This window comes from Talpa europaea (genome assembly GCF_964194135.1).
Source record: "Talpa europaea genome assembly, chromosome: 12".
Taxonomy (NCBI): Eukaryota; Metazoa; Chordata; class Mammalia; order Eulipotyphla; family Talpidae; genus Talpa; species Talpa europaea.
The window spans coordinates 769,392-789,469 of NC_140079.1; the positions used below are offsets into that span (position 1 = coordinate 769,392).

The 20,078-nt window shown below is 67.1% G+C and overlaps 2 protein-coding genes across 3 annotated transcripts; one reads left to right on the forward strand and one right to left on the reverse strand.

Moving 5' to 3' along the window:
* Nucleotides 1-3,330: 3,330 nt before the first annotated feature.
* MED17 (mediator complex subunit 17) lies at nucleotides 3,331-13,538 on the forward strand (the record flags this gene model as incomplete). Of its 2 annotated transcripts, XM_084249646.1 has the most annotated exons (12): nucleotides 3,331-3,568; nucleotides 4,717-4,883; nucleotides 6,409-6,628; nucleotides 7,441-7,577; nucleotides 7,658-7,742; nucleotides 8,174-8,326; nucleotides 8,979-9,109; nucleotides 9,632-9,816; nucleotides 10,376-10,513; nucleotides 10,776-10,893; nucleotides 12,387-12,546; nucleotides 13,168-13,538. In XM_084249646.1, 12 exons carry the CDS (start codon nucleotides 3,331-3,333, stop codon nucleotides 13,377-13,379), a joined length of 1,944 nt encoding a protein of 647 aa, XP_084105772.1. In that variant the 3' UTR covers nucleotides 13,380-13,538. The 2 variants fall into 2 exon arrangements, with proteins under 2 accessions (XP_084105772.1, XP_084105773.1); XM_084249647.1 differs by lacking the exon at nucleotides 10,376-10,513.
* A 2,865-nt stretch (nucleotides 13,539-16,403) lies between these two features.
* On the reverse strand, nucleotides 16,404-18,210 carry VSTM5 (V-set and transmembrane domain containing 5; the record flags this gene model as incomplete). Its single annotated transcript, XM_084248510.1, has 4 exons — nucleotides 16,404-16,447; nucleotides 16,513-16,653; nucleotides 16,714-17,040; nucleotides 18,135-18,210. 4 exons carry the CDS (start codon nucleotides 18,208-18,210, stop codon nucleotides 16,404-16,406), a joined length of 588 nt encoding a protein of 195 aa, XP_084104636.1.
* Nucleotides 18,211-20,078: the final 1,868 nt, after the last annotated feature.

Genomic DNA, 20,078 nt, shown 5'->3' on the forward strand with positions numbered 1-20,078 from the left:
TGCTAAGCGGATGTTTCTGGAAGTTAGAAGAAATAATGTTGGAAATTTGATAGTTGTTGAATCTTTCATGAATTTTTAAAATCCACTTTATAAATCCCCACTCGTGGGGCCCGGCGGTCGGGGAGCGGGGGGTGTCACGTTGGTGGCACTGAGGACACAGAAGTCCCCGGCTTGCCTTTCACAGACACCGGAGCTTGACCGCAGGCCGGGTCCCTCTCTTGGCTGGATGGTCACGCTGGAGCGTCGGTTTGGGAAGTGGCTTGTGACCCGCTGCTTATTTGCATGGAGAGAAGGGAAAAGAAACAGTGTCACACACCAGCTGAGCTGAGGGCACTTAAACTTGTTGGCGGGGCTGCTGGTGAATGGGACCGCTGGCCAGGGCAGGGCGTGAAATGATGTTCTTGGACGGCTGAAAATCCCTTGATATTCTCCTATAATAATCATTAACCAGGAACCAGCCGTCTCCTCTTGCTGATGCCCACGGCGGCCGAGGAGCTCTGGTGCATGAAGCCCATGGTATTTTTTGATTGTCTTCTTTGGACATTCTAACGTGTCCCATAAACATAAATTCCTAAATATTTTAAAATAAAACTTAGTATTCATAATGCATTAATTTCGTTGCTGTTTTACCTCCAAAGATAGTATTCGCTCATGTAATGAACACCTTCCGAACACCTGCCTGCCGGCTCTGCCAGGACACGGCGGTGCTCCCAGGAGCTCAGCCCAGTGCGTGTGGGCTGATGAGGGGGGTGGGTAGTGCTGCCCCCACGCCCACAGACGCTGGGGGGAAGAGCAAGAGCATGCATACGTGTTGGGTGTGCAGGACGTGCTCCGGCATGGCCACCCATGCTGAGTCAGGACGCACCCTGCCCCCAAACCTGGTGCAGGTGGCAAGACTGCTGAGGCGCATGCACCCCACAGGGAGCAGGCTCCTCATGGCGCGAGACTTCCCAGGGAGCAGGTGTTTCCCAGGCAGATGGGCACACAGCTGGGGGAACAGGGAAGAAGCAGCCTGGGGTGGGGTGCAGAGCTGCTCTGCTGAGTGTTAATCTCCCCACAAGTTCCCAAGAAAGGAGCAGCCAACCTCTTCACCAGCTTGCTCCAACGCAGGCCGAAGGGGAGAGGGTGAGGTTTAGAAGGTACCAGCAGTTCAGCCTCAGAAGCTGATTCAACTCCTTTGCCTGTTTTGCACGGGAAGGTTAGGGGAAGCCTCTGCCAAAGAGGCATTTGCGCCAAGACCTGAAAGAAACGAGGCAGGAAGTTGGTGGAGAAACAGCCTCAGAGGGCAGATTCGCGGGTCCCAAAGCAGGAGGGGACTTGGTGTGTTCCAGAAACAGCAGGGAGGCCGCTGTGAACAAACAGGATCGCCTGGCTGAGCTGACACAACGGCCTGAGAAGCAGTTTTTACAGTTGTGTGTGTCTCGCTTTAAAAGTAGGTGTGTTAGGCCTCCCCAGGGGCGCAGGGGCTAAGCACAGCGCTGGGAAGCTGTCCACAGCCTCTGCAGCGCGGGTTCCATCCCCAGCCAGGGAGGTGACCCACACGGTGCAGCAGACCCCTCCTGTCTCCCCGCCGCTCCCCTCAGCAGTGGATTTCAGTGTAGCTGCCTGTTCTGCTCCCCACTCTGTCTCTGGGGAGTCCTCTCACCCTCCTGCGCCTCTGGCCTGTACCCCAGCTCTTGTGCGCATAAATAAATCAATCTTTAAAAAAAAAAAAGCAGGCGTGTGGCGGACTCCCATATCACTAACTGATGGCGGATCTAGCAGGGGAAACAGATTGAAAAGAGGGAAAGAAATAATTTCTTTCCAGCAGGAAACATGGCTGACTTCTTAGAAAGTCTGTGGCGGGCGACATTTTATTGGGCGGCGTTCAGAGAGGTTCCCAAGTACGAAAGGCAACGCACGGCAGTGAGCTGCTTCTCTGCACCTGCAGCAGACGGTGAAAACGAAAAACGGGAAGATTCCGGTTACGGTTCATCCGGACGACGCGGCGGTATTTCAAACAAACGAGACACAGCCTTTATGGGAAAGCAGCAGCACTGGGGTAGCCCCATGAAGTCCCACGGCAGCTGCACCTCTTCTCACCGTCAGCCTGACTGAAAGCCGGGGCGCCTCATGGAACCAGACCCGGGAGGCGCCCCCGGGACGCCCCCGAAGGCTGCGCACGGCAGCGGGTGGAGGAGCCGGGGCCGCCGGCTGCTGAGGGCCCTGGTTTTCTCTCCCCTTCTGTCTCCTCCCGGCCTGGAGCGGCGAGCGGGGCAGAGCCGAGCGGGAGCGGGGCCGCGGGGCCTCTGGCCAGGGCACCGGCCCCGGGAGCCCCGCCCCGGCCGGAGAGGCGCCACTTTCTCGCCCGCGTTTCCTCTCCCGCCCGGGCCCGCGCCCCGCTCCGGCGAGGCCCCAGCGCGGCCGCCGCCCAAGCCCGAGAGAAAGACGGAAAGGGCCGCGGGGCCCTGGGCGGGCTCCTCCCCGGCCCTCCTGCTCCCGCGTGCTCACGGGGCCGGGGCGGCGCAGCACCCCCGGCCTTCCCGCGCGGGTGTCCGGCGCGTGCCGGCAGCGGGCGCCTCCGCCCCGGGCCGTCCCCCGCCCGGAGACCCCCTCGCGTCTCCTCCGGGGCCCGGCCCCCCCCCGCGCGCCCGTCCTGCTCCAGACGGGCCGTCCCGGGAGGGCCGCGTCTCCGCGCGGCCGCCGCCGCCCCCGTCCCCGGCTGGGGTCTGGCCCGGCCGCGAGAACAGCCGGGCCGGCGGGCGGCGCGCGGGGGCGGCCTGCGGCATCCGGGTCAGCGCCCGCCGACGGCCGGAGCGCGCCGCGGGCCCGCGCAGCGCCGGGGGGGGCGGGGCGGCGTGACCCCGGCCAGGACCCCCGGCGCCCCCCGCAGGCCCCACGACGGCCGCGGCCGCCCAAGCGCCGGGCGAGGACCCGCGGTCCCAGCGCGCGCCCCCCAGCGAGGCCTCGGGCCGCCGAGTCGCCCGTTCTCCCGGGGGCCGGCCCGAGCTGCGCCCGCCTCGCCCCGCCCCCGTGCCCGTCGGCGACGCCCCGCCCCGTCCTGTCCGCGGCCCCGCCCCGTCCCGTCCCCGTCCCCGCCCGCGCGGCCCCGCCCCCGTCCCGTCCCCGTCCCCGTCCCCGTCGGCGCCGCCCCGCCCCTCGCCCACGCGCCCCGGGCTCCCCTCCGCCGCGAGGCGCACGCCGCGCCCCCGGAAGTGCGTCCCACGAGCCCCGACTGCGCCGGAAGTCGGGCTCTCCCCGGAAGTCGGCGCGCCGTCCCGTGAGCCCCCGCGCCCGGCCCGCTTCCGCCCCGCGTCGCCCCGGCCGCCGCCCCCGGGCCCCGCCGCCAGCATGTCGGGGGTGCGCGCCGTGCGCATCAGCATCGAGTCGGCCTGCGAGAAGCAGGTGCAGGAGGTGGGGCTGGACGGCACCGAGACCTACCTGCAGCCGCTGTCCATGTCGCAGAACCTGGCGCGCCTGGCGCAGCGCATCGACTTCAGCCAGGGCTCGGGCTCCGAGGAGGAGGAGGCGGCGGGCGCCGAGGGCGACGCGCAGGACTGGGCGGGCGCCGACCCCGACGACGACGAGGGTGAGCGGGGCCGGGGCCGGGGCCGGGGCGGGGGCGGAGGGCCGGGGCCGGCGCGCTCCGGCCGCCGCCGGGACGCCTGGGGCTTCCCGGGGGTTGAGCAGCCCAGGCCCCTTTGTTTCGGGGGGACCGGGATGGCAGACTGGCGGGGCGGGAGGAGGGGCTTGGGGGCGCCGTTGTCAGTAGCCAGCAGGGATGCAGAGGTGGCTCGGCATTGGCATCCATTTGGGAGGCCTCCTGCCTCCCCCAAGTTGCGTTTCCTTCAGGACCGCAGTGCAAGAGGAGAACACGGAACGCAGCAAGGTTGACCGTGACTTCGGGAGGAGGCGAGACCAGCTGGGAATACAAGTCAGGAGGGAAAAGGCACAACAATGACAGGATCTAAAATAGTGGCGAAAGACGCCATCAAGTCGCAGAGCTCCCTGAGGGGCCCCTTCAAACCAAAAAGAGACAACTCGGGAGAAATAGGCCCAAGAGAAACAGGCAGCTCACGGAGCGAAGCTCTAGGGAGAGGCAAGTGAAAACATTAAGATGCTGTTTTCATGCCGAAGAATAGCATGAATTTACAGGCTTGTTACTCGCCTGCACTGGGAGTATCAGTTTGTAGAGCCTGTTGGGAGACAGCTTGGCAGTCGAGGACTCCTCAGATATGTTAAATGCGTGTGTCCTTGGAACCACTAACATCATGGCTACGAGCATGACCTACAGGCGAAGCCGTACCGTGTGCAGATGTGTGGAGGTGCTGGGCTCGCCTGGCATGGAGGGCCACCTGCTTGTCCCTTAAATAGGCCACTTACACTTGCTGCACGGCAGAGTCATGCGGTGTGAAGAGGCTGAAGTAGGTCTCCATGTGGACGTGTGTGTCTGGCGTGAGCTCTGCGGGGAGCAAATCAAAATAAAAGATTATCCAGAAGGGTCCTCTACCTCCCATGTTGTCAAGTTAGCTTTACTCTGTGGAAGTCAGGCTCCAGACTTGTTCCGCCACTGCAGGGGAGCTGACTGGCTGCGGAGACCGGGCAGCGGAGGGGTGGGGTGAAACTGGGAGTGTTTGAAGGAGGAGTTATTTCTTCAGCGCGTTTGAACATTTGATGACCTTTCCACCTTCTGTCCAACATTACTGATACTTGTGTGTGTTTGCCCTTTTTCCTTAGGGCTGGTGAAATTCCAGCCTTCCCTCTGGCCGTGGGACTCGGTGAGGAACAGCCTGAGGAGCGCCCTGACAGAGACGTGCGTGCTCTACGATGTCCTCAGCATCGTCAGGGAGAAGAAGTTTATGACTCTTGACCCTGTCTCTCAGGACACGCTTCCCCCCAAACAGGTGTGTGCATGCTCGGGGAGCGTGGTGCCGTGGTAGCCAGCCCCAGCGGCGCTGCCAGGCCGTGCCCCCTCCGTGTCACTAAGTCCAGATGAAGATGTGAAGAGGTTGAAAGGAAGGCGTGACACTGCGCCTCCATCTGTAATGTCATCGATGGGTCTGTGGTCCTCGGAAGGGTTCGGTTTCATTAATGACATAACTTTATCAGGTCCCCAAACCGTAACAGGCCCTTCCAGCTTGGGTCCCGGATCTGTAGTGAAAGCGTGATAGTATCGACATTGGAGGCCCAGACCCTCCTCTGCCCTCACTCGTCGTGTGACTTGGTATCGTCTTTAAGTCTGTCTCCCACTGACTCTCTGTCCCTCTTCCTTGTTGAGGAGGGTTGGACCCACTTACAGTGAAGATTGAGAGCTCGGGCTGGTGGTGGGGTGACCGGCGAGGCACTCTGGTTTTGAGCATCGAGGATGGAAGGGCGGCAGAGGAAGAGGAACTGCCGGGCGAAGAGCAGGGCTCGGGGAGACCCTTAGCAGGCTCTTGAGGAAGTCCCGGTCAGGGTGGTGGGCGAGGGCCCGGTGTGCGAACACAGCCAGTTGACTGTGATCACTCGGTGCTGATAGTCTCAGAATCCAGAGGCGCCGCTCTGAGGCTTCTTAGGGGCTTTCATTCTGTTTCCTTCAAGTCACAAACAAAAGAAACAAAGGCCCAGAGAGCGAAATGCTGTGCCAGGTGGCCAGGGCCAGATGAGCACTTCCTCCCCCATGGCCTCCCCTGTCTGCTCTTCCTGGAGCGCCCTCAGGCATCCTGCGCTCCCAGAACACTGGAATTAGGTTTCCTACCGTCAGGTAGCGTGCTGACGTGTGTGGGGCTCGGTGCTTTTGACTCATGCACGCAGGAACTGCGTTTTGCTAGGCTCGGGTGTGGAGCTGTCTGGTGAGCGCGCTGTCCTGGCGGTGACGGCCGCTTCTGGGTGTGTGGGATAATTTTGATTTCTCGTCAGAATTCTAAAAAGCAGCGTTCAGCGAAGAATATTCGGTATTCGCATTGCTTGCTCTCCGCCCCGATCCCAGAGGCACCCCGGTGGCCAGAGCTCGCGCAGTGCTGCTGGGCCGGTCCCGGGTGGCGCTTCGGGCAGGGGGCCGCGGGGCTGCAGGTGGGTGGTTCTGCCCTCGCGGGGGTGCTGTGAACCGGCCTTGGAGGCTCCCGCGAGAGCAACGGTGGAGGTGGCGGACGGGGCGCTCTTGGGGATGCGTGCGTGGAGGGGCCTGGCCTGGGCCAGGCAGGGTCACTGTGGTGGCCCGTTGGGGTTAGTGCCCCGCTGTGCTGGTTCGGGTTGGACGTGACTTCGTCTTGACCGAAGCATCAGGTCACGGTCACTGGTTCTTAAAACTACGCGTGTTATGTACGCTCCCCCGTGCTTTCCTGCACTTCCTGAATTCTCTTCTCGGGAGGCATTTTGTTGTTGGGAAAACGTATCGCTTTAATGTGATTGAAAAATAACGTGCAGCTCCGTCTGCGTGTTTCCTGGCAGAGCCCTCAGACCCTGCAGCTGATCTCGAAGAAGAAGTCCCTGGCGGGGGCGGCGCAGATCCTGCTGAAGGGGGCGGAGCGGCTGACCAAGTCAGTCGCCGAGAACCAGGAGAACAAGCTGCAGAGGGACTTCAACTCAGAGCTGCTGAGGCTGCGGCAGCACTGGAAGCTGAGAAAAGTTGGAGACAAGATCCTTGGTGACCTGAGCTACAGAAGCGCAGGTAGGGACGCCGGGCAGGCTGGATGCCGCGCCGTTCCTCAGCCCGTTTTTCTGTGTCGCTAGGCCCGAGCAGGCTACAGGTCCTCACATTTTATAAGATTGCTCTTGGGTCTCCCTGGTGCCGCAGGCGGTTGAGCGCCGCACTGTGGAGCTGTCCGCAGCCTCTGCAGCGCTGGTTCGATCCTGGCCGGCCGCGGAGCTACCCACATGGCGCCCAGACCTCTCCTGCCTCGCCCACTGCTCCCCTCAGCAGTGTATTTCTTCAGTCTGCCTGTTCCGCTTCCCGCTCTGTCTCTGGTGAATCCTCTTGCCCTCCCGCACGTCTGGCCTGTATCCTGTTCTTGTATAAAAATAAATTTTTTAAAAAAAATTGTTTTTCTGGGGGCAGGGTTAAAAAAAAAATTACTCTTCTGTGTATGGATAATTTAGACTCAATTGAAAAACCCCTTGGGTACATTTCACAGGAGGTTCGAAGGCAGAGTTTATGCGCCTTGCATCGGAACGGGCACTCAGTCAGCCGTGGGGACGAGGATTAGCCTTCTCGAAAACCTGGGCATACTGCTCTGCTCCCCACTCTGTCTCTGGTGATTCCTCTCACCCCTGCGCCTCTGGCCTGCCCAGTTCTTGTATGCATGAATAAATAAATCCTTTTCAAAAAAAGAAAAGAAAAACCTGGGCGTAAAACACATGCTTGTGGCGGGAGCTTAGCTGTGCGGCGTTGCAGGACCGTGCAGGGCAGCAAAAGTAGCGTCCCCTGCGCCACATCTGCTAACGTGCTCGTTACATTTATTTTCCTGTTTTCACACCTGCCAGGCTCTCTCTTTCCCCATCAAGGCACGTTTGAGGTGATAAAGAACACAGACATAGACCTGGACAAGAAGATCCCCGAGGATTACTGTCCCCTGGACGTCCAGATCCCCAGTGACCTGGAGGGCTCTGCCTACATCAAGGTACGGGCCAGGGCGTGTCTTGGTGGTTTTTCATTAGTCGCCCAGAAGCTGACGTGCTGCCATTTTGTACCGCAACGTAGGTCTCCATTCAGAAGCAGGCCCCAGACATCGGCGACCTGGGCACAGTGAACCTCTTCAGGCGACCTTTGCCCAAGTCAAAGCCAGGTCAGTCGTGCTCTGCCCTCTGACTCCCGCAGCGGCACGCAGGTGGGACGGTCCTTTCTCCCGAAGGTCCCACGCTACACCTGGAGCCGCAGTGGCGGGGGTGTGGCACCCCCTCGCCTCTAGAGGGCGGTTCCCGGCATGCGCTGCCCCTCCGGGTGCAGGGCCGTCCTGGGTGCCCGCTTCGCCCTTTGTAAGCACAGAAGCCTTCAGGGTCTCTCAGGTGCCAAGCGGGTCTCTCGGAAAGTGAAGTGTGAACTTTGAAAACTCAGGGAGACTCGTGTTTAGAGCGTTAACTGTTAGACATGGACGCGGCTGACCGTGCGTGTCCTCTTCGTATAAGAGTCGGGATTTCTCTATTTGGGAAGAATTTGCTGCGTCGAGCTCTCACCGCGCCACACGGCCGGGTGACTGACACCTGCCCTGCCTTGCAGGCTCCCCGCACTGGCAGACCAAGTTGGAAGCGGCACAGAACGTTCTCTTGTGTAAGGAGATTTTCGCCCAGCTCTCCCGGGAGGCCGTTCAGATCAAGTCACAGATCCCGCACATCGTGGTGAAAAACCAGATCCTCTCCCAGCCCTTTCCAAGTGAGTGAGGTCGAGCGGGACTTGTGTGTGGGGGCCCCACCAGCAGCTGTTGGGGTATGTCGGGGAGCAGTAAGAGCACCAGGGAGGGAGTGGCCCCCGTGGGCAGGGAGGGCACCCCCGCCAAGCTGCTGCTGCGGCGCCGGGGCCTGAGGACTCCTGAAAGGCTGCAGCGGCTGCCGTGAGGCGGCCAGTGAGAAGATGCTCCGTCTGTTAAACGTCACCCCAATGGTGGATTTCAGTTCCGCTGCCCCGAAGCAGTCAGGCCACCCCGAGGATCACGGCGGCGTCTGCACAGCCTGGTTGGCCAGGTTCTGAGAAGCGCCTCCTCGGGCCGTTGGAGGATGGGCTCGGGGTCCTGGCCTCGTGGGCGCAGGGCAGAGTGCCTTCTGGCGCGTCAGCGCCGCGTGTTTTGCGTTGCTATGTTATAAAAAGGCGTCTTAAAAACGTGAACGTATGTTTCTGGTCACATGTCTCGTTGGCCACGGTCAAGGCCAGCAGCAGCCCCACTCAGGCAGCTCCTGATAGACGCGCCGCGTGGGGGTGGTTGTGTCTGGGAGTTACGTAAAGACGTCGGTCGCAAGGCCCCCTCGTCACGCCAGAGTGTGCGTCTGGGAGCACCGGGGCTCTTACGCAGCCGCCCTCCCCCGCGCAGACCTGCAGCTGTCCATCTCGTTGTGCCACTCCTCCGGTGACAAGAAGGCCCAGCGCTGCACCGCCGAGAAGCAGGGGCCCGAGGACCACCTGTACGTCCTGGAGCACAGCCTGCATCTGCTCATCCGAGAGGTGACCATCACACCCCCACCCCAGCCCCCGCCCGCCAGGCCAGGGCGAGTGTGTGTGCTTCGTGCCCAGGGCGGGGGTTCTTCCGGCCGTGGCAGGAGAGTTACTTCAGGACCTCCTCCTCCTCCTCCCTGTTGCCAGGGTGCGAGAGTCCAGTCTGGACGTGCTGCGGTCCTGCTGTTAGCCTGGCGGGGGCGCCAGTGCGCCCTCCCGGTGGAAGGGGGTGGGTGGTGGGGTGGACCCCATGTGGGATTTAGGGTGGCGTGGAGTAACCAGCCGCTGACCCTAGCAGTTCTCAGACCCGCAGAGCGTCTGGCTTATTTCGCTTTCACATCAATGAACACGGAGGACCCTTCTCAGGCGCGCCTCGTGGAGCCCAGCCGGCGGTGCTTGCCTTGTCCGGGCGGCCTCCGTGCGTGCCGGGGGGTGGGGGCTGAGCAGTGCTCTGCCCTGTCCCCAGGGGGGCTGGGGGCTGCCCTGTCCCCGGGGTGGGCGTCTCTGCAACAATGGCTGCTGTCCTCGCAGTTCCACAAGCAGACGCTGAGCCCCGTGGTGATGCCGCACCCCGCCAGTGCGCCTTTTGGCCACAAGAGAATGAGACTTTCAGGTCCTCAAGCTTTCGATAAAAATGAAATTAATTCACTGCAGTCTAACGAGGGGCTTCTGGAAAAAATCATCAAGCAGGCGAAGCACATCTTCCTGAGGAGCAGGTGAGGCCGAGTTCGGGTCTGCGCCCGCCCCCGCGGTGTGTCTGGACTCCGGGGCGAGGCGGTGTCTGCAGGGTGACAGGTCCAGGGTCTCTCGCTAAGGGGCTGCCACAGCGGTGCTGGGTCGTGAGAGACACACCCGGCCTTCGGCCCGCATGCCTGGCGGCCCGGCCCCCTGGCTGTGCTGGCTCTCAACGCAGCCCAAGCGTGTTGAAAGTGCCACCTGGGCTGCGGGAGATGCCGGCGCTGAGTCACGTGACCCTGTCCGGGTGGAGGCGTCACCCTTTGTCCCTGAGGAGCAGGCCAGGGGCAGGGAAGCTGCCTGGTCCTCGGTGGCTGCTCTGGTCTCTCGCCTTCCCTCCTGCCTTCGCCTTCTCTCTGGAGTCCAGCTGTGCCCCAGGGGTTCTGACAGTGGCTGCTGACCCGGGTGTGAAGGGCGGAGAAAGATGGTTGGCTCCAGCGGGAAGCCGGCGGCTGAGCCAGGCCTGTCGTGCCCCAGGCCCCGCTGGGACGTGGAGGTGACAGTCGCCTCCTTTGCTCCACCCCTGCCTTGCCTCCGTAGAGCTGCTGCGACCATCGACAGCCTGGCGGGCCGCATCGAGGACCCCCAGATCCAGGCACACTGGTCCAGCATCAACGACGTTTGCGAGTCCAGCGTCAAGGTCTTGATCACGTCGCAGGGCTACGAGCAGATCTGCAAGTGAGCGCGGGCTGGGCGGGGCTGGTGCGGTGCGGCGGGTGGTGGCCTCCGGATTTGGGGTGACAGGACAGTCCCGTGAGGGGCAATGGTTCGGGCAGACCCTGCTATGCGTCTGCTCACCTGGTTATTTGGGGAACGTTGGCATTTCCGTGGACACGTTCCCCGCAGAGATGCGTGACCTGCGGGGCACGCGGGTGGCGCGGCCGGCCTGGAGCGCATGTGGCATGTGTGCGAGTGTGACCTGTGCGTGTGGCACGCGCAGGTCCATCCAGCTGCAGCTCAACATCGGCGTGGAGCAGATCCGGGTCGTGCACAGAGATGGGCGGGTGATCGCGCTGTCGCACCGGGAGCAGGAGCTGCAGGACTTCTTGCTGTCCCAGGTGGGCCTGGCTCTACGGCCTGAGCCTCCCATAGCTGTGGCAGGGGGACGGGCCCCGGAGCACTGTGGGGGCGGATAGGGGCCCTCTGCAGCCTCTGGGGTGAAGGGCTGGGGAGAAGTGGGGGCCCACGACTGCCAGAGAAGCTGCTGAGCCAGAGGGCGTGGGTGGCCACTGGCCATGGCAGCGGGTGGGCTCTTCTCTCTTGGGCCTGAGACACCTGCACTTCCAGGGTCCGTGCAGGCGGGAAGTTCTGGGTTTACTGCCAGCCCCAGTATTCACAGTGTTTGTCCCTTACGAGCTGGAGAACTTCTGGGCCTTTCTCAGTTCCTTCGTGAAGTAAAACCCACGTTTCTCCTGCTTGCTCCATGCAGCCGCCCCAGGCACTCCTGACTTCTGAGGGAAAAAGGTTTTAAAAACCTAGTGTGCGCGCTGTCTCTCCCACAGAAAAAGTTTTGTTGTTTTTTTTTTAAAGATTTACGTATTTATGCACACAAGAGCTGGGGTGCAGACCAGGGGTGTGGGGGTGAAACGACTCCCCAGAGACAGAGTGGGGAGCAGAACAGGCAGATTGACTGAAATCCACTGCTGAGGGAGCAGCGGGAGACAGGAGAGGTCTGCTGGGCCACGTGGGTCAGCTCCTGGCTGGAGATCAAATTCAGACCACAGTGGCTGTCACTAGCTTGATAGCACTGAGACGTCACCCCCGCACCACCAGGGAGCCCCCTTCCACAGAAAAATGTTTAAAAACACCCCGCCCCCGCCGAAGCTGCATTTTTTTTTTTTTTTAATAGAGGCATGGTTTTTTTATTTATTTGTTTGTTTGTTTGTTTTGTTTACACATGCACTGGGTACAGTCAGAAGGGCGGGAGGGTGCGAGGATTCGCCAGAGCGGGGAGCAGAGCAGGCAGAAGGACCGAAGTACACTGCTGAGGGGAGCAGCGGGCGGCAGGAGAGGTCTGCGCGCCATGTGGGACCCTCCTCCGGTGGCCGGGGAGCAGCCGGGGATCGAACCGGCGCCGCAGAGGCCGTGGGCAGCGAAGCCGCATGTTTTCATTGCATCTCGTTTGGGCCAAGCAGGCAGAGCACCTGTTGGGTGACCCTCTATGGAAGGCCCCGGGCGGCGGACGTGCCCACATGGCGCAGGCTGCTGGGTAGGGCTGGGAGCAGGATGGGGTCGGGCCGGAGCTGTCTGGGAGGGGCGCGCTGTGGTCGAGCCTGCGCCTGTTGGGGCTGATCAGGCGGCTCTGCGAGGGTCTGCATTGAGGATGGGCCTGCAGGGTGCGGGGGCAGAACCGCCAGGGAGTGTGGGCAGCGGCCCGGGGCGCCCCTGTGGGCTGAGGTGGATTGGGTTGCCCGTGTCAGCCAGACGGACACAGGCTGATGCGCGTTGGGCTGCCGCGACCCTGGCCCTCATCACGCCTCTGAGGTAGATGGGCCCAGCCCCGGTGTGGCGGGCAGTGGCTGGCGGTCAGCAGAGGCCCTCCCGTCCACAGATGTCACAGCACCAGGTGCATGCGGTGCAGCAGCTGGCCAAGGTCATGGGCTGGCAGGTCCTGAGCTTCAGCAACCACGTGGGCCTGGGGCCCGTCGAGAGCATTGGCAACGCGTCCGCCATCACCGTGGCCTCCCCGAGCGGTCACTATGCCATCTCAGGTACGGGCTGCCCTTTGCTGAGCAGTGGTCGCCGGGGCTGGCTGCCTGCTGGCAACTGCCCAGCGGTCATCTCGCAGCCATGCTGCCCCGGCGGTGGTCACGAGGGGGTTTGGTGACCGCACCTTTTCCTGAGGGTTGTGTGCAAACCGCCCTCGGCTCTGTCGCTTTGGTCCTTTGAAGCCGTTCCCAGCGAGCCTTGGGGAAGCTGCCGCACGCATGGGCAGAGGCCGCCTGGGCCGGGCAGGCGGGCGCTGCACCAGCTGCCCACTGCCCCGGGGTGTCGGCTCCGGGTGGAGCTTTCTGTCGCCTGCTGTGGACACCACGAGGCGAGGCCGAGCCCGGCTCCCGGTCACAGCCGGTCGTGTCAGAATGTCCTTGAGCAAAGCGTGAGTCTCACTAAGGTCAGGGGTTGGCGGCAATCGCCCCCTCCCCCGTCACGAGTGTTTAGGGCTGAATGAGGACGTCCTGCGAGCAGACACTTGACTCTCCTGAGCCGAGACCCCGTGCGCAGCATCTGGTGTGCGGAGGCGCAAAGCTCCTGGGACGGGCGTCCTGTGCGTGTGGGTGGCGGGCGGCCTTGCCAGCTGGGAGCGAGCGGGCTGACGTCTGCTTTGTCCGCAGTTCGAAATGGCCCTGAAAGTGGCAGCAAGATCATGGTGCAGTTTCCCCGAAACCAGTGCAAAGACCTCCCGAAGAGCGACGTCCTGCAGGATGGCAAGTGGAGCCACCTGCGGGGGCCCTTCAGGGAGGTGCAGTGGAGCCGGATGGAGGGCCGCAACTTCGTCTGCAAGATGGAGCTGCTCATGTCCGCCCTCAGCCCCTGCCTGCTCTGACCGGCGCCCGCCTCGCTTCCTGGGTTTCTTTCCAGAGAAACTTCTGGAAACTGGCTTGACCCGATGGCTCGCCCACCCTAAGCACGAGGAGGAGGGCCCTTCCAAAGGCAGGCTGGGAAGCAACAGCAGGCGTCTGCCGGCGTTGTGAAGCTCTCGCTCTGCGGGTGCCAGAGCGTGGGAAGCAGGAGTGGGGCGCAGGCCCCGTGCGGCCCGAGGGTGTGACTCTGTGCCGTCAGCCCTGGGGGTGACTTGGCCGTGCGTTCGGATTTGCTTTTTAAAATACGCCTTTGTCGGCATGTAATAAAGTGAATAAAGCGTGTGGCTGCCAGCTCCAGACCCCGTGCCGCTGAGGCCGGGGCAGCATCTTTTCTCACCTCCTCTCGTGCCACCGTTTGTTCAAAAGATCCTTGAGGGCGCTGCACAGCGGCCGTGACCCGCTCTGGCCAGGACTTCAGCCGCGTGCACGAGCGGAGCCAGCGTGGGCCAGCACAGGGCCGGGGCCCCCAGACCAGTCTGTGGGTGCTGCCCCGGGGTCAGCCCCGGGCCTCCCCTGCAGCCCTGCGGGGAGCACCCGTCGCTCACAGGCCCTCAGAACTTCGCAAAACAGCTCCGGATGGTGCTCAGCATGCGTGACCTCCCCCGGCCACCCCTGCCCCCCGGCCACCCCTGCCGCAGCTCTGCCCCGGGGTTCCCAGCCTTGCCACGCGGGCCGCGTATCCTGTTGCGGCCAGTCCTGGTCCACCCACAGCTCTGCCGCCTCGGGCGCTTCGTGCCGGTGTGTGGGTGTGCCCCGCGCCCCGGGTGGAGCCCAGCCCTGCGGTGTGCCCGAGGGACTTGCCCTCAGGAAGGCCGAGCTTTATGGGTCTCCCGGGGTCAGTGTGAACAACGTGGGGGGGCGGGGGGCCCCATCAGAGTAAGACTTTCCGTCTCTGACGCCACCGGTGGCTTTCGCGGGGCCCTGGGTATTCCTGTCTCAAAAGCCAACTCGGGAGCCACGTGGCGCCGCCACACTTAGGGCCTTGCCTGCGCCCGCTGGCCGAGGCCGCGCCTCTCCCGGCGTGGGGAGAGCTGCTCCGAGGCCTCGGTCGCTTCACCTCGTGGGACTCCCTGCGCGTGCGGCCCCGGGCGGCTGGGCAGGCTGCAGCGGCACCTCAGGGCCACCCACCGCGCCCGGTACCTGGGGCGCCTGCTGAAGGGCCGGGTGAGTAAGGCGCGAAGCTCCTGCCGCTGTCACGGGTTTGGGGGGCCGCAGACGGCAGCCTCTGCCTGTCCTGAGCCAGCTCGGGACCAGAGCCGGCTGCCCGCGCACCCGCTGCGGGCCCCTGTGTCGCGGGAGTTCCCGCCACCGGCCCCGGCAGCGCGGGAGAAGCCACGCAGGGAGAGGCGCCGTGCTGGCCCCTGCTGGCCGCTCCCCCGTGTGCGCAGGGCGCGGTGGGTGTCGGGGTGGCGGGTGCCCGCGTGGCCCGCCAGGGGCAGGCTGGCTGCGGGAACCCTGCCGCCCACTGCACCAGGCTGGCACTGACCCCCGCGAAAGGGAGCAGCAGGGCCACTGCTGGCCCCGGGCCCGGGGCCTGTCGGGAACGGTGTGGAGAGGCTGCTCCTGCGAGCGGGGCCGGCCTGGAGCGCGTGGCAGGCGGCTGTGCGGCCCAGACTCCGAGGGAGGGGCCGGCGGCGGGCGGGGAGCTGTTTCTCAGGCACAGCCGGCGCTGGTGGGGGTGGGGGGTCACGGCGGAGGAGCGCGCGTCCCCGAGCTGCGGGGCCGGCGCGGGCGCCCGACCTGGCCAGACACCCCAGCCATCCCGGCCAGGCCCCCCGCGAGCTCCCGCTGGGGAGGCTGCGCGCACCGGGCTTGTTTCGGCCTCACGTCAGCGTCACGGGTTTATTCGCGGCTTGCGCCTGGCCACCCTCCGGGACACACGTTTGCACGGGAGGGTCCAGAGTTGGGGGCTTGAAAGTGCAAAGTGCAGCGGAGGGAGGGGCCCTGGCAGCGCCCAGCTCCTCCTGGGCCCGAGGCCCACCTGGGAGGGAGCCGGAGCCCGAGGCCCGGTTTTCTCTCCCCTCAACCGGGTCTGGGCCCCCGCCTGGGCAGGGTGGCAGCTCTGGGGCGCGCAGGGCGCTGCAGGCCCGCTGTTTCTCGCCTTTCCAGCCAGGCGGGGCCTCTGCGCCCTCTGGCTGGGGACCGAGCGGGTGTGGCTGGGGCGTGGCGGGAGAGAGAGACGAGGGGGTTCGCAGGGGTCAGCTCAGTGCCCTGATGGGGGCAGCCCGGCTCTTCGGGGAGAGGGAGGGCCACGGGCAGGCCTGCGGCTTCGGCGGGGGCGGGGCCCTTCCAGGTCAGCGCGGCCACCTCATCCTGAGGACGGGCCGAGGCCAGCCGCGACCTCGAGCCCAAGTTCTCCGGGGCCGGCAGCCCGGGACGGGCACCCCGCTGCGGTCAGGCTGGTGCGGGCTGGTGTGGGGCCTCCGCGCGGCCTCACTCTCCTGCGCTTGCGGGGGTGCCCCAGGAGCCAGGTGGGGGGGCGCCAAGGGCTCCTCGGCCCCACGGGAGCCGGGCCTGGCTGGCCACACAAGGGCCAGGGACCCACGGGATGGCGCCGGGACCTCGGGCCATTTCGCCTGCTCCGTCAGGGCCACTGGGCCAGCCGTGCCCACGCATGTCTCCTCCCACGGGGGCCTGAGTTGGGGCGGACAGAGGGACGGACCAGTTACCGTGGGCGTCCGAGAGGGAGCAAGCGCCAGCCCCAGCCCTCCCCGCGCTGGTCCCTCGGGCACACGCCGCTCCTCCCGAAGCCCAGCGGCCTCTCGCCCTGCTGCGCCCAGTCCCCTCCCCCGCGGCAAGTGGCCTGCAAGTCCCAGCTTCCTCACGGGGGGCCCCCCCAGAGCAGACAGGAGCGCCCCCGCAAGACTGACCTCGTCTGGACTCGGCCCTACGGCCAGGCTCGCCCGTGGCGCTGAGACCTGGTGGCGGCTCCGGGGCTCCCGCCTGTCCCCGCCGGGAAAGGGGCGTCCTCGGAGGAGGGGAGTCCACTAGCAGTCCACATCCTGCAGCTCCAGCACCTCCACCGCGCTCTCTGCCGAGACAGCCGGGGTCACCCTCACGTGGCCCCTGCGGGCCCCGCGCCCGGCCCCGCCTCACCTTTGAGCGCGCGCCTTCTCCCGGCCCGGAGCTTGTAGGCGCAGCGGTTGCAAACCCACAGGAGGCTGACGAGCACGGCGGCCACCGCGGCCAGCAGCGCCAGGAAGACGGCCACGAAGTGCAGGTCTTCGTACAGGACCTCTGGGGGGACGGCGTCTCAGCACCGCGCCAGCCCCCGCCCCCGCCCCCCGGCGCGCTCACCTGACACCTGCAGCGCGATGGTGCCGAAGCGGCTGCCCCCGCGGCGCTCGGTCACGGTCACCACGTAGTAGCCGGCGTCCGGCACGCCCACGCCGAGCAGCTGCAGCGAGCCGTTGGGGAAGGTGCACACCCGGCCCCGGTGGCTGCGGGACACGTTGGCCGGGCCCCCCGGCGCCCACGCCGCGACGGTGCGCTGGCCCCGGGGCGACGCGTGCCTCCACTCGATGGTGGGCACGCCCTCGCAGGCGTAGTCCACGGACAGCAGCACGTCCTCCGCCGCCGAGGCGTTGATGGCCGGCTGCGGGATGTACAGGGACACGCCCGGGCCTGCGGGGAGACCGGGTCAGGGCGGCCGGGGCCCACGCGTGGACACCGCGGAGGCCCCGGCAAGGACACGGCGCGTGCCGGGACTGGGGGTCGGGGCCCTGCGGCGCAGCGTGGCGTCTGGACACGGCACGTGGACACGGCCCGTTCACGGAGCCGGCGACTGGACAGACGCCCCCCAAGCAGTGCAGAAAATAAGCACTAAACCCCCCAGCCACGCGCCCTCTCGCTCCTCAGCGCCCGCCCGGCCCCGCCTCCCCTGTCTGGACACCCAGGCCTCTGCCTCCGGTGCAGGCCCTGCCCCCGGCCCCTGCCACCTGCAGGCCGGGAAGGGGGTCCCGTTGGGGGGGCTGCCAGGTTCTCCACGTCTGAGCCTCCCTGGGGGGCACCACGCTTGCCAGAGGCAGGTGGACCCCTGGGCCCCGCATCTGCTCCCTGCAGGGAAGGGGTGAGTGGCCAGCAGGCGCCAGGGCTGGCCCTGAGTGGGGGGCGCCACAGGGGGTGCTGGGGAAGGCTGTGCGCGGAGCACGCACAGAGGGCCGGGCGTGGGGTGTGGGCTGTCCACCGCCAGCGGGGAGGCCGGGCCCTGCTTTGTGGGGTCCTGTTTGTGGTCCCCAGCCGGGCTCCAGCCAGAGACCTGCCCAGGCCTGGAGGGCGCGTGGGGGGCGGCTGGGGGCGGGCAGGAGCCCCATCCCGCCCGGGCACCAGGCAGGAGCAGGCCCGGCGCGCGCGGGACCCGGGTCTGGTCCGCGGGAGCGCGTCCCCTGGGGGGTCCGGCTCCTGCTGGGGGCCCCTGGGCCTGGGCTGGCCGGAGAGGGGGGCTGTGGGGGGCGGGGGGGCGCGGACCCCGGCCTGCCCCTCCCCGACTCCCGGCTGCGCCCAGCGCCTGCGCCCCGCCCGGCCGCGCCCCAAGACCGGCGGCCCCGCCCCCCACCCGCCCGGCCCGCCCGGCCCGAGCCCCGACCCGTCCGCGGACTCGGACCGCGCCCCGAGACCCCGCCCCGGCCCCGCCCCGGCCCGGCCGGTTGACGCCCCGCCCCGCCGCGCCCCGTCCCGTCCCGTCCCCGTCCCGGCCCGTCCCCGTCCCGGCCCGTCACCGTGCGGGGGGCGCGCGGCCTGGGCCAGGCAGAGCGCGACGAGCCCCAGCGCCGGGGCCCGGGGCGGCCGCCGCATGAGCGGGCCCGGGGCGCGCGCCCTCCCGGCCGCCGGGTCCTGGGGGGCGGGGGCGCCGGCGGGGCGGGGGCGCCGGCGGGGCGGGGCGGGGCGGGGGGCGGGAGAATGGACGGGCCCCGGCGCCCGCCGAGGCTCCGCGGACTCCCGGGCCGGCCGGGAGGGCAGCGGCGTCTCCTGCCGGGCCGCGGCCGCCGGCGGGGGGGGGGGGGGGGCGGGGCGGGGGGGCGGGGGGGGCGGGCCCTGGGCGCGGCGGGCTCCGGGCGGGGCGGGGCGGGGCTGGGCGGGAGCCGCGAAGGCCTCACCCGCGCGGGCCCCGCTGCCCTCCCGCCCGCCGCGCCTCCGGCTCGGGGTTCCCCTCCAGCCCCCCTGCGCGCGCCCCGGGCCCGCGCGCCCCAAGGTCCCGCCGGACACCCCCGCCTGGAGAGCAGCCCCGGGCCCTGCCCGCCGGTCCGCAGCCGCCGCCCGGCCCGGGCAGCCGCGCCGCAGGCAGGGCCGGCCTGGCCTCCAGGGGGTCAGGGCCGCCCTGGAGCTGGACCGGCCGGCAGGCGCCCCGCGCCCCGGCTCCCGCCCGCAGCCCCGCCGGAGGCCCCTCTCCAGGGGGCGGCCTGTGTCTCAGGCGCCGGCAGCCTGTGCCCACCCCGGCAGCCCCGGCCCAGGGAGCCCTGCAGGCGGCCCGGCCATGGGCGTCGCCATGTCCTCGGGCCTGTCCGAGCCGTGGGGTCCCGGCCCCCCGCGGCAGAGCAGCTGCAGGGCCCCTCGGCCTCCCCGGGGCCGACCACGCAGCGGGGCGTGTGAGGAGCCCCGGCGGGCGGGGGCTGCCTGGCCACGCGTGGATAGTGGCCACCCAGGTCTCCAGCCGGCAGGGCCCGGGGGCAGCAGCCGCCCGTGGTGACAGTCACGCCCCAGTGGGGGTCTGAGAGCCGGGGCCCCGCAGTGGGCAGAGGGGCGCTCCGCCCCGGGGCCGCGGCCCAATGGTGCCCGCTAGAGGGGGCCAGCCCAGGCGGCCCGGCTGCCCGTGGCTCCAACGTGGCGCCCTCGGGACGTGGCCAGGCCTGCGACAGCGCGGCTCCGGCTGGTCGTGCTGGCGCGCGAATGCCCAGGCCGGGGGCAGCGGGTTTGCCCAACGTGACGCAGAGGTAAACTCCAGGGGCCCCTGCCCCGCACCGTTCCCCACGAGGGGCCCGTGGGAGGGGGCCGTGGCGGCGCGGGGAGAGGCCACGGAGGGGCTGCAGCCACGGCCGGCCGCGCTTTGGGGGACACGGCGCCGCGGCCACATGTGTGGACACGGACACCCCGCCTGGCCCAGGAGGCTCCAGGGCCTGAGCAGTGCAGGTGGCCGCCCGGCAGAGGGCGAACAGGCGGGCGTGCGCCCCGCTCACTGGCCAAGTGCCCCGAGAACCGGAGCTGCCCAGGCAGAGCCAGGCGAGTGCGCCCACCTGGGGCCCGGGCCTGGTCAGGACCCCTCGGGGGGCAGCTCCCTGGACGGCCCACGCCAGCCCCGCCCCAGCGTCTGGGGCCCGGAGACCAGGAGGCCGGCGGTGGGCCACGGGCTGGGGCCACGGGCTCTGCTCTGCGCCGGCGTTCCCGAGTGTGAGGACAGAGGGGCCGCGGCGCTGCACCACGCTAGCCCGGAGGGAGGAGCCCAGAGGGACAGGAGCCCCGAGGGAGGCCTCTCTGGGTCGGGCCTGCGGGGTGGGGCAGCCTGGCCTTTCTCCTGCCCCGGCTGGGTATGCCAGCGGCCCCACGGCGGATGCTCCAGCTGCTTCTGTCTGTGAGGTGGGGGGGGGCCAGCCCTGGGGCAGTGCTGGCTCGGCCAGGCCAGGGGCTCTGCTGGTGGGGGCTGGCCTGGCAGAGGCACCCAGTGCCCT